The sequence below is a fragment of the Suncus etruscus genome, chromosome 1, assembly GCF_024139225.1.
Source record: "Suncus etruscus isolate mSunEtr1 chromosome 1, mSunEtr1.pri.cur, whole genome shotgun sequence".
Classification (NCBI taxonomy): Eukaryota; Metazoa; Chordata; class Mammalia; order Eulipotyphla; family Soricidae; genus Suncus; species Suncus etruscus.
Window position 1 is genome coordinate 65,721,752 of NC_064848.1, and position 14,950 is coordinate 65,736,701.

The 14,950-nt window shown below is 35.9% G+C and overlaps 2 protein-coding genes across 3 annotated transcripts in view; one reads left to right on the top strand and one right to left on the bottom strand.

Moving 5' to 3' along the window:
* The window catches only part of AK3 (adenylate kinase 3), an 88,367-nt gene extending 87,673 nt beyond the window's left edge, over window positions 1-694 (top strand). For both annotated transcript variants that reach the window (XM_049774028.1, XM_049774019.1), the window contains exon 5: window positions 401-694. In XM_049774028.1, coding sequence (XP_049629985.1) covers window positions 401-521 — 121 coding nt within the window. In that variant the 3' untranslated portion in view covers window positions 522-694. The remainder of the gene's footprint in view (window positions 1-400) is intronic.
* Window positions 695-8,860: 8,166 nt separating this feature from the next.
* Window positions 8,861-14,950, bottom strand: part of CDC37L1 (cell division cycle 37 like 1, HSP90 cochaperone) — a 29,597-nt gene continuing 23,507 nt past the window's right edge. The window contains exons 6-7 of the mRNA XM_049774264.1: window positions 11,119-11,283; window positions 8,861-9,434 (exon numbers count right to left, since the gene is read on the bottom strand). Coding sequence (XP_049630221.1) covers window positions 9,342-9,434; window positions 11,119-11,283 — 258 coding nt within the window. The 3' untranslated portion in view covers window positions 8,861-9,341. The remainder of the gene's footprint in view (window positions 9,435-11,118; window positions 11,284-14,950) is intronic.

The window sequence follows — 14,950 nt, forward strand, 5'->3', positions numbered from 1 at the left end:
TTTTTTTTGTTGTTGTTGTTGTTACTATATGACAGCACACAGGGGCTACTTCAGGTGGTACTCAGGGACCCAGGTCTTAAATATCCACTGTGTACGGATCACACCGAGAGCCAAGGGACCTCATCACCTGCCCACACATTTACCCTCCTTTAGGAACAACTTAGAATAAACTCAATGGAAATCTAGACATGCTTGTGTGGGCTTTTCTGTTTTGTTTTGGGGCCATACCCAGCAGTTGTTCCTAGTCCTACATTCAGAAATAACTCCTGGCAGGCTTGGGGAACTATATGGAATGCTGAGAATTGAACTCAGGTCAGCCGTGTTAAGGCAAATGCCCTACCCACTGTGCTATCGCTCCAGCCCCTAGACATGTACTTTTATTTTTTTCCTGTCCTCTTAGGAAAAAAGGCGTGTTGGAAGTATTCACCGGAACAGAAACTAACAAGATCTGGCCCCATGTATATGCTTTCCTACAAACAAAAGTTCCACAAGTAAACCACAAAGCGTCAGTCACTCCATGAGGAAAATATATATATAATTTAAGTCAGATGAGAATCTTCTCCACTTCCTCCTCCTCTGTGTACTTTGAGGCTCCTTGTCCTAAGATTCTGGCATGTATGAATATTTTGAAAATTAGTTTCATTTATGATGGTTTATTCTGGAAATAAAAAAAAAATGTGCCAAGTAAGTCAGATACTCAGATCTATCTTTTGAAATCAACTAGTATAGTTTAATCAATTATCATCTGTGATGTTTTAATATTTTCTTTTCTTTGGGGGGAGGGTTATTTGGGCCACATCTGCCAGTGCTCAGTGCTTACTCTTGGTTCTTAACACAGAAATCACTCCTGGAAGTGCTCAGGGGACTATATAGATGCTGGGGATCAAACCCAGGCCAGTTGTGTATTATCTGGCCCCAATGTTTAAAATTTTGAAAAGTCTTATGGAGAATAATTAAAAGAACAGCAGAGATAGTATTCCAGCTACTGTTTAGGAAATGACTGACAAATATTCTTTATCTAGGAAAGTAAAGAATTGCATGTTCTGTGGGGAAAGTATATCATTGAGGCTCTTGTGTAGTCTAAGCCAAAACAAAAAAGTATTTCTAGCACTGCGGTACATTTTTTTGAGATGTTAGATCTATAAAATTCCAGGTAAAAGCTACTGGATTTTTAGATCAGTTTCAGGATGCAAATTCATTGCTGCCTTTACACTAAGAAATTTATTCACATTTTTAAGATGCATCTGTTATTAGCATTAGAGTTTTTGATTTTCTGTAAAATATATTATCTTCTTAAGAATCATTATGTTCATATGTTTTGAAAATATCTGAGTACTGATGTGTTATGTTTAATGTGTTATGATTTGTTAGAAAATGATATTAAAAATTCATGCACAAACACCAAATATGAATTCTCTTTGGGAAATGTACTTGATATGTAAGTTTTCTGATGTTATCACATTAAGGAATGTGTGGTCTGGATTTTACTTGCCAGTTTCTCTTTTTGCCTAAGACGTGTGATCTACCAATGAGTGTGACAGAATATGAGAAAAAAAATGCCACAATGTAAAGCATATTTTGTCATTAGTAATAGATCAGTTCTGCATGCGGATGAGTCCATCAATATAGATATAGCAATTTCAGCTAACAGGTAGAAAAATGAAAAGAATTTATGTGGTAGCCCAAAATGAACCAGGAAGGTAACCAAGCTGGATGAAGGAGATTTGATTCCTACGAACTGACACCTGTTAGTGTTATTGACATCCTCCTATCTTCAGGGTAAAGGACTCTACTGTGGAGTGACAATCTGAACACCCATTTAAAAAAATCAGTAATTTCTTAGTGGGGCAATGAGGACATAGCATAGCAATGTGAGCTTCTGCTGCACTGAGGCCTATAAGGGAGAGTGAGGCAGTATGAGATTGAGAAACTCCACTGTCCTCTTCAAATAGTCACTCCTATTTGGTGCTAAGTCAGACGAAAGGAGTCCTTGTACATGCTGCCTTTGAAATTCTGGCCCATTTTGTTCCAGGTACTTCAAACATAAATGCCAGCACGTGTTCATTATATATTTTATAGGGAAAAATATCCACTTAATTTTCCTTCGGAGTTTTTAAAACTTGTGTTCTTTCCAAAGGGACCAAGGCTTTCAAAAATTTTTTCAGTAAATATTTTCTTACTAACTTTTTATAATGCCTTATATGAATGTTAATAGTATATGCTTTCTTAAAATGTCATAAACTACTAAACTTATGAGTTATCACTACATTATTGTTATTGATGTATTAAATAAAATTAAATTGGAGCTATGGGTTTGACTCTATTTTTTGGTACATCACAAGACTCACTCACTTTCTCTACTGTAGTCTGATTAATTGACTTCTAAATTAGTGACTATTTTCTAATAAAGGTCTTAAAATAGTACAAAATTTGGATACATTTCATATCATATTTTATTATCTCCTGCTGTAGTATTATACCATCTTGGCACACTTGAGGATTTGGAAATCAAGAGGTAGTATATGGCTATGAAAATTCTGACTACTCTCATAAACATGACTATTCCAGTTCTATCCCTAAAACACTTAAACCAAAGTTTTACACATATATTCATTTTTTTTTTTTTTTTTTTGTGGTTTTTGGGTCACACCCGGCAGTGCTCAGGGATTATTCCTGGCTCCAGGCTCAGAAATTGTTCCTGGCAGGCACGGGGGACCATATGGGACGCCGGGATTCGAACCGATGACCTCCTGCATGAAAGGCAAACGCCTTACCTCCATGCTATCTCTCCGGCCCCATATATTCATTTTTTTAATCGATTTTTTTTTCTAAAAGACACTTCTCCAGTTGTTCTTGGGGGTCACCAAGTACCTGAGCAGAGATATTCACACTTTTTGAATTATTTTCCTTTATTATTTTTTTGTTTTGGGGCCACACGGTGAAGCTCAGGGCTATGCGCTCAGAAATCACTCCTGACTCACAGGACCATATGGGGGATCGAACCCAGGTCCATCCTGGGTCAGCCACATGCAAGGCAAATGTTCTACCACTGTGCTATCACTCTGGCCCCATTTTTTATTTTTCAACTCAAATATCTTTTTTAAAAATAAATTCTTTAGGGGTCAGACTGCCTCGCATGCAGTCAACCTAGGATAGACTCAGGTTCTATCCCCGGCCTCATATGGTTCCCCCATATGAGGACCATATGTGGCTGGAGCAATTTCTGAGTGCAGAGCCAAGAGCACAAGAGCCTGAACACTGACAGGTATGGCATATAATAAAAAAACAATAATAAAACAAACTCTTTAATTGAATCACCATGAGATACATAGCCATAAAATTGTTCATGACTGAGTTTCAGTTATATAATGTCCAACACCCTTCACCTGTCCACATTTTCTTCTACCAATGTCCCCAGTTTCCCTCTTGGCCTCCCTCCCTCCCCATCCTACTGTCTGCCTCTATGGCAGACATTTTTCTTTTTTTTATTCCTTTTTTTCTTTTAGACACTGTGGTTTACAATATTGTTACTAAAGGGGAATCATATCTCTTTACCTATCAGCACTCAGTTTTTGCCCAGGATAGTATTTTCAACTATCACTGTCATAGTTGCCCGTTTTCTGCCCTAACAGGACTCTCCCGATATTTGTGGAAAGTTTCCTACTATGGTCTGATCCTCCTGGATCTCTTCTGTACTGTCTCTGGATTTTATTACTATACTTTTTTCTTAATATCCCACAAATGACAGTGATCATTCTATGACTACCCTTGTTCTGACTCATTTCGCTTAGCATAATACTCCCAGGTCCATCTATTTATCAGCAAATTTCATGACTTCATTTTTCTTCCCTGACTGCTGTGTAGTATTCCATTGTACAGATGTATCATCATTTCTTTATCCATTCTTTTGTTCTTGGGCATTTGGGTTGTTTCCAGATTCTGGCTATTGTGAACATTGTTGCAATGAACATAGGAGAACAAAGGGCTTTTCTGCAGTGTTTGTGGGCCCCTAAGGTATATTCTTTTTGTTTTTGGGCCATACCGGGCAGCACTCAGGGTTTATTCCTGTCTCTGTGCTGAGAAATCACTCCTGGCAGGCTTGGGGGAATCATACGGGATGCCAGGGATCAAACCAGGGTCCCTCCCAGGTCGACCTTATGCAAAGCAAATGCCCTACTACTGTGCTATCATTCTGGCCTCCTAAAGTATATTCTTAGGAGTGGTACTGTTGGTTCACATGGGGCTCAGTTTCTAGTTTTTTTTTTTTGTTTTGAGGAATGTTCATAACATTTTTTCCAAAAAATCTGGACCAGTCATTATTCCTACCAGCAGTGGATGAATTCCTTTCTCCCTGCATCTGTGCCAGCACTGGCTTTTCATTCTTTTTGATGTGACCAGTCTCTGACCCACTTTCTTTTTTTGTTTGTTTGTTTGTTTGTTTTTGGGCCACACCCGGCAGTGCTCAGGGTTAACTCCTGGCTTTCTGCTCAGAAAAAGCTGGCAAGCACAGGGGACCATATGGGACGCCGGGATTCAAACCAACCACTTTAGGTCCTGGATTGGCTGTTTGCAAGGCAAACACTGCTGTGCTCTCTCTCCGGCCCCACACCTTCTATTTTTTAAGCAGAGAACTTGGCAGAATGAGATGATGTCCTAAATATTTCTAAGACTAATATTGTCCCTGAGGAGTCTGGCTGTTTAAAAAAATATTTACCACATGGAAATACTTTTGGAACAGAGTAATCAGAAGTTACTTTGCTTTAAAGTCTAATGAGAACAGTGTCTCAACCCATTACCCTATTTTTTTGGTGTACCAGATATTTTGGTATACCTTTCATAGGGTGTGCTATGGATAGTACAAGTTCGCAGTCAGTGATACCCAGAAGTGTTTATCTACTGTGTTTATCAGTTCACTTAAAAAAGGTTTAATATTGGACCAAACTTTTGAACCACAGCTCCTTTCCCCCCAACTAATTTATGGTGCCATTTTAACAAAAAACGTATTGTGGATACTCAGTTTGTAACGAACTTATGGTAATAACAGATTCTGGTAATTATAGTTCAAATTCTGTTAAGTTTTAACAAAGAATTTGTATTTTGGGGTCAGAGCAATAGCACAGCAGTAGGGCATTTGCCTTGTACATGGATAATCAGGGACAGACGACGATTTGACCCTCAGCATCCCATAGGTCCCCCGAGCCTGCTGGGAGTGAATTCTCAGCGCAAAGCCAGGAATAACCACTGAGTGCTGTCAGGTATGGTCCAAAAACAAAACCAAAAGATTTTGTATTTTATGTGTGTCTTCTCATTAACAAAAAATTATTCTAAGAGACTAAACACTAAAAAAATAGCTTTGTCTTTGCAATTCAGGACTTCAATCTTCAATTTTGGCAGTTACATTTTAAATATATGCTTGTATTACCCCTTCTCTTCCTTTGTTGTTGTGATGACTGGGGTTGCACACTAGCCTGGCTGTGATGCTTACTGGGGGTTACATATCAGATTGTGATGCTCAGATATCTTTCAGCTGTGGTGCTTTCTGGAGGTTGCACTCACACACACCTCACTGTGATACAGTGGAAATGCCTAAACTGGGATTCACTGGCAGTTTGACTGCCAGATTCAAAGAGCAGAGCTGTCAGGATTGCACTCAGTATAAATGGGACAACAGAGACTTGAACTCTTTATTTGAACGGTAAGCATTCTAAGGCCAAGCATTATTTCTTCGGGCCCCTTAATTTTGCACAAAAAATAACCTAGCTGTGCTTAGAACTTCTAAGAAAATGCCATTATTCTTTATGGAATCCCTATTGTACTCTCCCTGCTTTTAAAATATACATACATGAACACATATATATGGATATACAATATTAGAAAGGAAACTTCAAGCCAAATTGCATTCTGAAAAGATTTAAACCAAAGCTTAAATCATTCTGGTGATGTGTCATACTTTATTAGGGACTCTAAAGAATCATGCTTAAAACATATTTAAAGCATGGTAATGCCATTGTGTACCACCACTGGCTTACACTGGATATAATTACCCTGGCTTAATTAACACAAACTATTGGCATCAAAGTGATGCAGAGAAAGGTATTTTGTTATTACTATCACACTATTAGAAAAGATCAAACTTTGAATCTGATTCTTCAAAATGCAGATAGTAGTTCTGACTTCATCATCAGCTGATTCCTCGACTTCTATTCATCTTTGGATTTCCCCGTTAGCTTACACAGTAAGCAAATTCTTATTAGATGAACTATCGTCTCAAAATAACTGAAACAATGCATGCATGTCCATTACAGATGGGAAACATGCATAGGATTTAAGGATCTTATTGAAAGATGCATGAAATGCTAAAATCTAAATGAAAAAGCCTGACCTCAACCCAGATAAATACTTCTTTGTTTCATCAATTTAAAAACTGAAAATGGCTGACTTTTCATTAAGTTAATGTCTTTATACTTTTTCTCTGAAAATATTCCAATATTTACTTCAAAATTAGGGTACCTAGAAACCAACATCTTTTTCATCCTGTAAAAAAAAAAATCTACTTAACTAGAGGCATGTTCTTTGGGCAGTATGTTACGTTTATCTTACTAGTGTGAAAGGAAACCCAGTTTTCCTAATAAGTTGCAGTTTTTGAACAGTAGGCACATTTTCAGAAACTATTAGTTGTATATTTGGATGAGAATATTGCCCACTTGTATCTCCTAGAAAATTATTCCAAATCAGTACTGCCTCCACTATCATTGATAAGTTGATTGCTGAATGGAAGAATGACTGGAACTTGTCATGTTTACAAAAAAATTTAGGAAAAAAGTTTAATCTGAATTATCACTTGTTTAATATATACTGCTTAACAGGAAAGAGAATATGTTCATTAATAAAAGTTCTGATTACTAAAGCAAAATAAAAAGGATGGCAATTTACTGCTCTTAGTACTAAAGTTTTGCTAAATATGTAAAAATTTAAGTACAAATTATGGTATCAGTCAGTGGATCCCAAAGTAAATCTAATCACACTTTCACATTCCAAAGCTAATACTTTACTTTTAAAGTAAACAAATAACTAAATTTTAAACATCTGTTCAATAACTCCTTTTTAGAAAATAGAAACAAAAAGTCTTTCAAGAAGTTTATTCTGTTTACACCATTTCCTGACTTTTAACTATTAATTCCTCTAAGAAAACAAATGAAATTTAAAGTAGCCTGGGTGCTAACAGACAAATCCTGCAGAAAATGAAGTTGAGGAATATACTGTTCAAAGTTCTATTTTTGTTCATGTAGGGATTTTACTCCTGTGTTCAATTTTTTCTTTTCTTTTTTATTTTAGCAGCAGTGCTGCTAAAGGGTTACACCTGGCTGAGTACTTAGGAATTATTCCTAGCTGGCTCTAGGACAATATGTGGTGCCCAGGAAATGCACCCAGGTAGGCCATATGCAAGACCTATCTGCTCTACTATTACTCCGGACCCTCCATTGTTCATATTCTATTTCATAGAAAGGGGGGATCAAAAGCCTATTTCAGAATAGTAAAATAAACCAATTCTACAATTTGATCACTGGTATTAGGAAAACTACTACCATATAAATTAGTCAAACACTTTATTAGAGTATATATTTGTATCAAAAGCACAAGGTTTTATTCTAAAAATCAGGAAAGTAGTGATGTTACAGAAATATTGTTCAGTAATTCCAGTCCATTTTTATGAGTACTGAGTGTCTTATTTTGTTTTAAAACAAAAACACCTGAAATGAGGACATGGTTAGATAGATGCATGATCACCATATGGGTTGATGCCTTGGCATTTGGTTTCTCAAACTGAAACACAATTTCAAATGTTTCTGCATGTCTCAATAAGAACTAAACCAGTATAAACCCAGTATAAATCAAATTTCATGATAAGTACTGTCAACTAAATAAAATGAATCGTCAAATATTCCAACATATTTGAAGTGAATTATATACAAGTAATGTTTAGGAACATTCTGTGGTAACTGAGTTAAAAATAGAAATGAACAATGTAAAAGCCATCATTACCAATAAGTCACCAAACTCTTAGAAATAAGTAGCTGGTGTAGTGAGTCTGACCAGACTTGTCTTACTTTTTAAAAAGTATTTTCGGCTCCATCAGAATGAAGCAAAATCAACTGAAAATCTGATTCCTCTTGTTTGTTATCATGTCATTAGTAGTTTTTAAACTTTTTCCCTGAGATATTCTCAGATACTGTCATGCAAAGAAATTAAATTTACTTGAAGTTGGTTGGCTTTGTTGTTTAAAAAAAAATCTTATCATTTCTATATCATCATTAATACCTATTTAATTTTTGTTTTGTTTTGTTTTTGTGACTTAGTGGTGCTCAGGGCTTATTCCTGGCTCTGAACACAAGAGTCACTCCTAACGGTGCTCGGAAGACCATATAGAGTGCCGGGGATCTAATGCAGGTAGCCTATGTGCAAGATAAGCCTCCCACCTGCTGTACTTTATCACTCTGGCCCCAACCCTCAATTTTAAAATATCAACAGAATAAAATCAACTACCAATGAACACTGTTTTGAGTTTTGTTTTTCTGATTTGGGGGCCACACCCAGCTATGCTCAGGGTTTACTGGTGATAATCAGGGGACCATCTAGGGTGCCAGGATCAAATCAAGGTTGGCTGGTGCATGGCAAACACTTTATTAGCTGTAATATTGCTCCAGATCCTGTTCTGAGGATATTGAGAGGGTAATCAGAGCCTACATAATTTGATATGACAGTTATAAATTTAACTGATGATGTCGAAAATATAAATTATTTTAAGGGGAAAACTTTTATTTTGTCCACCCAGCTTAATTTAGTAAAGCAGATAATCAACTATTGATTTATTGCTTTTAATAGGATGAAACACCGGATTTGACAGCTAAATTAGCAACAGGATACAAGTACATTTTTCTCTTTAATCAGTTTTGTAGAGTAGGACATGTACATATCCATGTAAAGAGACACTGTAGCAGATGCCTCCTAGAATCAACCAGTCCTTGTAAACACAGCATTTGTGCAGACTCTCATACTTTGATTCCAAAATCGAAAACAGTAAGATTAAAGACAAATTTAGTCGCCAAAATAGGTCCAGTTTCACATCCCACAACATGTTGTACCACTCCTCTCTTCAGAAACAAAACAAACCTAGCAGCACATAAAAAAAAATTACAAAACGTTTTCAGTACTCTTTTTTCCCCCTTTCATCAAAAACCAAACAAAAATAAAGTGCAGCACCCATAAAAGTGTCAAGAAAATAGCCAAGTTCTTCCTTTCTTGTAACAAAATAGCACTTGGCCTCAGCAGTCTTAACCGATTTATACAGTGTCCATCATTTTAGGTTCATCATCTTCTTTATGTACCACTGAATTTAAACTGCAGTTGCTAGAATACTGAAGATACTCTGAATTCTGGGGGAGGAAGGGAAAGTATAGGGAAAATGTATAATTAATTTTATGACAACATCTATAAATATATATTCAATTTTACATCACTTTCTATGCAGTATAGGAGGGGAAAGTTGGATTTTAATTAAGCTTGAGCTGAAAAACTCCCCAAAAGATAAAGGAAATTAAAAGACTATCTATATTCAGAGAGCTCTGTTAAAGACAAAACGGCATGTCCAAAATCCTGGAAAGAATAAGATATCTTATCCTTATTTTAACAAAATTGTTCATTTTAATTATTTTATTATTCAATCAAATAAAAATCTATGTGACTAACATAGCTATTATTTAAAATATGGCTATAAGGGAAAGGAGTGATAATACAGGGCAGAGTGTTTGCCTTGCACGTGGCCAAGCCAGGTTTAATCACCCACCAGGAATGATTCCAGGGCAAAGCCAGGAATATGATCTGAGCCCCTCCACTTGTGGCCCCCAAACAAACAAAAGTGCTTTAAGTTAGCAATATATTTTCAAGATTATCATCTAATTACAACAGTAAAAAGTAAATGCAAAAATACTTGAATAAGGAAAAGGTAATTTACTGAGAAGTCCATTGCTATTTTGAAGGTTAATTTTGCTCTTCCAAAGGTTAAAAGCAATCTGAGGAAGAGATTGTTAATCATTCAAGAGGTTCTTAAAATCAAATTATCAAGAAAAAAGAAAAAGAAACCTCATAGGTATCTATCTCTGTGTCCACTTAAAAACTCAGAACTTCCCTCTTTCCTATTCCAACCTCTTTATTTATTTTTTTTAAATGAGAATACATTTGGTGGTGTTCAGGGGCTACTCCTAGCTCTGTGCTCTGGGGTCAGCCAGCAGTGCTTGGGTCCCCAGACCGTTAGCGTGGCAAAGTAGACTCAGCCTATTCAACTATGTCCTGGGCTGAAAATTGTCCCTTTCAAATACATGAAAGCAAGAGTGAAATTGTAGGAATATAAGGTCAGTTACTATCACATTGTGAGCTTTATAAATAAATACAGGAAGTGTTTTCTTCATATTCTCTTCTAGACAGGACTTCCCTTTCAATGTGTAGGCAACATTTTAAATGAGCATAAACAGATATTAAAACTGTGGGGCCTGGAAATAAGAATGAGCAAGCTCATACTTCTAAAGTTTGAAATGGGCAGCAGTTCCTAAGGCTAAGTTTAAACTATTTCAAGCTTGTAACATGTTTTTCTATATACCAAAAAGACAGCTGAGCATTAACTACATTATGCATAGTAAAAATGTACCTGGTATACTGCACCAACATTTAATAATACTAAATGAATTATCCAACATGTTGATCACACTGGTTGCTACTTAGATAAGTGCTTTGAAGCTAGCTAATCTTAATAAATTCCTAACAATATAGTTTTACTCAAAATGTAGTCTAACTCAGGTGCCATCTTGAGATAATCATGATCAGTAGATAATAGTCATTAAATATTCTAAGGTACAAATCATCTCTTCTGTGTTTAAGAAAATAGAAATAGGTATCTCTCTAAATCCCTAAAAGAAGGAAGAGAATTAGTGTCAAAACATGGTACTAAATGAACCTCAATGTTATTTTGTGAAACAAGAATATTTTGAATAGCCACACATATACTACATATAATGGTCAAAAAATTGAAATGTAATACATTTATAAAATACTCTTAGAACTTACCTGTGGCAAAGAGTCTAATAAACCTATAGATCCAACACCAGAATGAGAAACATGATTTTGAACTACCATAGGTTGAAAACTTGGTGATTGAGAATAAAGCCTGACTCTTGATTTGAAGGCTTCAAGTTCATTTTTGAATGCTTCAAAATAACCTTCTTCCTCTGCCTAAAAATACCAAAAAATAAATACATGTATTTCCTAGATTTCCATACCACACAGTAAATTCTAGTAAGTACCTATAAGATTACAAATATAGAAAGAATAGCAATAATTGAAATGAAAAACTTTCTATATCCCCGTTAGATTTCCTTGTTCCATTTGCTTTATTTTTGTTTGTTTTGGGGCTTCACCCAGCCAGGCTTAGGGGTTATTCCAGCCCCAAATTCCCTCTGCTTTAAAGTGAAAACAAACACCAAAAATAATTCTCTCTATACACACACAAACATGTGTGATAGACAGACACATACACATATAAGAAAAGAAGTATCTACTGTTTTTCCTTAATTTATCTGGATTTGACAGGATCCAAAATAGCTCTCATTTAACCACTCATTTTTTCTGCTCTCTTCCCACTAATAAGAAATACTCCCAAACCATTCCATTCTTCAGTTAATGAGGTGGTACTAGTATATATCTTGTATTACTTTCCAGTTCCATACTCCTTTGGAAAAGCCATGAAAACTAAATAAAACAATATTAACACGGACCATCAGCAGCTCAGACCTGAATGTGGTTTAACGAACATAAACAGCATCATCAGTGTCACAGTGTTGACCATTATTATGGAAATACCTTGGAGTTTATTTGAATGTTGTCTTTTATATTTAATGGAAATAAAATTTATGTTAGGGGTAAGAGTAAATTATGTTAAGAGTAAATGGTGTTAATCTCCTTCAAATGATTTAATCAATTTAAGCAAAATACTTGATAAGATCTATTGGGATTAACCTCCATTTGTAAGTGCTTAAGAGTGGCACAGCAAGGACATGAAAGATTGTATAGTGAACTTGCCTTGAACACATCGGACCCAGATTCAATCCCAGCAACCCAAATGATCCTCCAAACCATACCAGAAGTAATCCCTGGGCACAGAATTAGGAATAAACCCTGAGCAAAAGTTGTATACACCCAAACAGCACAGCACTTATCCTAAACTAAGAAAAAAGAATCCCCTATACTCCCCTCCCATGTTCTCTTTCTCCTTCCCTTCACCTTTACTCTATTCAACTAAAAAAGTTAATAGCCCTTTTAACTAAAAACATTTTTTTAATTTAGTTTTAAATTGAAGAGCTAGATTAAAACCGATGAATTATCTGGAAGCAACCCAGTTGCCCAATCATAGATGAGTGGCTAAAGAAACTGTGGTACATCTACACAATGTAATAATATGCAGTCATTAGGAAAAATGGAGTCATGAAATTGGCTTGTACATGAATGGATATGAAGTTTATTATGACTGGGCGAAATGAGTCCATTGAAGAGAGATAAACATAGAATAATCTCACTCTGTGGGATATAAGGAAAATAAAAGACAATGTGGGGATAATGTTCAGAGACAATAGAGATGAGGATTAGGAGGACCAGTCATTCATGGGAGAAAGCTTGCCACAAAGAGCAGAGAGTGCAGTCAGTGTAGAGAAGGGTCCTATGTAAGGGATAACTGGCAGTCCTTCATTAATAGTAGTGCAAACCACAATGTCAAAAAAGAAAAGAGAAAGAAAGAGAAATAGATAAGTAAAATGACTGCCCCAGAAGTAGGTGGGGAAAGGCGAGGGAGAGAGAGGAGAACATCAGGGAGGATAAAAGGGAAACTGGGGACATTGGTGGTAAGAAATGTGTACTGGTGAAGTTACATTGTATGACAAAATCATGAACAACTTTATTTGTGGAAAAAAAAAACTATTATAAACAATTTTTTAATCTGCTGCTTAAATAAAAAAATTTTTTAAAAAAGTCACTAAAAAATCAAAGGAAGTGACTAAACTGTCAAAACTCATGGATAGGGGCCAGAGCAATATCACAGCGGTAAGGCATTTGCCTTGCACACGGACAACCCGGGAAGGACCCGGGTTCGATCCCTGGCATCCGTAGCATCCCACATAGTTCTCAGCCTGCCAGGAGCAATTTCTGAGTGCAGAGCCAGGAGTAAACCCTAAGCGCCACTGGGTGTGACCCAAAAACCAAAAAACAAACAAACAAACAAACAAAAAAAACAACAACAAAAGAACCATTTTGGGTTAGATAGTCCTGAGTCTTATGGGCTTCTGAGTTCCAAATAAAAATAAGGAATGAGGATGATCCTGCTTCAATACCTGACACCCTTGAGTATAGTTCTCTGAGCACCAACAGGAGTGATCTCTGAGCAAGTTACAAGGTGTAAATCCTGTAAGATGTGTAAAATATGTAAGATGTGGCTCAAAAACAAACAAAAAAAGTGTTTTATCAAGCCAGAAGATTAATGAATCTCTGCAAATGGTAAAGATTCTAAAAGATTTTAATGTTCTAGACTAGAGCTAATAGTATAAAGTACATTTTTAAATTTTTATAAGGAACAGCTTGAAATGAGTCATTGTTTTGATACTTTATGGTATCACAACTTAGAAACAATGAATAAACTTTCTATATTGCCACAGAACTTTTGTGAGAGTTGTTCTTCCTGGGCCTGTCTGTTTAAATAAAGTAGATTAAAGTATAAACATTTTTACCACTTCTATTCATTTGTGCTTGGCTCACTCTAGCATACTTTTCTTGTTCCTACTTAAACACGAATTTTCTAATACTGTCTTGTTTTAACAGAAATAGTTAAGAGATGAAAATGATCATGTAAGCCTTCACAGGATATATGGTCCAATCTTTCTCTGAGACTTTAGTCTACAAATAGAATACTCATCTCTAACATATATTGATATACTATATAGATGAAGTACATATCCCATTTGTTTGTTTATGAGACATTGATTAAAATCTAAAAGAACACTGATAATAAACAGGGTATTAGTAGCATTTAAATGGAATTTATAGTGCCATGAAGAAGTCAATTGTTTTTCCAGAAGTTCAGTATTTTTTCTAGTATCTAAGTTGTATTTTTAAAGAATAATTAAAATTCTTGTTTGATTATTATAATATATAATGAAATTTAGAGAAAAATACCTATGAAATTACTAGTATTAAATTCATACAAATAATGTAATGTTATGCTACTTTTATTTTTATAATATAGGAATACTCTATATTACTTAGTTCTTATATATAAAATTTATAAGACACTTCATGATTAGGCCAGTGAGACAATACAGTGAGCAGGTAAGGTGCCGGGTTTGACTACTGGCACAACAGGTTTATCCCTGAGCACCACGAGGAGTAAGTCCTGAGCACAGCTGGGTGTGGCTCCAAAAAACGAAACTATGAAACAAAACAACTTCATTATAGATTTTTTTTAAGTAATACTGGGTATTTTATTCCATGACTTTCCTCCGTGCTGATGCTATTTTACCAAATAAATATGCAACAATTTATTCATTCAGTTCATAGATATTTGGGTTGTTACTAATTTTTTGTTTTTGTTTTTGGGTCACACCCAGTGGTGCCCAAGAATTACACCTGGCCTTTGAGATAGCATGGAGATAAGGCTTGCCTTTCATGCAAAAGGTCATTGGTTTGAATCCTGGCATCCCATATGGTCCCCTGAGCCTGCCAGTAGCGATTTCTGAGCGTGGAGCCAGGAGTAACCCCTGAGCACTGCCGGGTGTGACCCAAAAACCAAAGAAAAAAAAAAAAGAATTACTCCTGCTATGCGCTCTCAGAAACTGTCCCTGGCAGGCACGGGGACCAT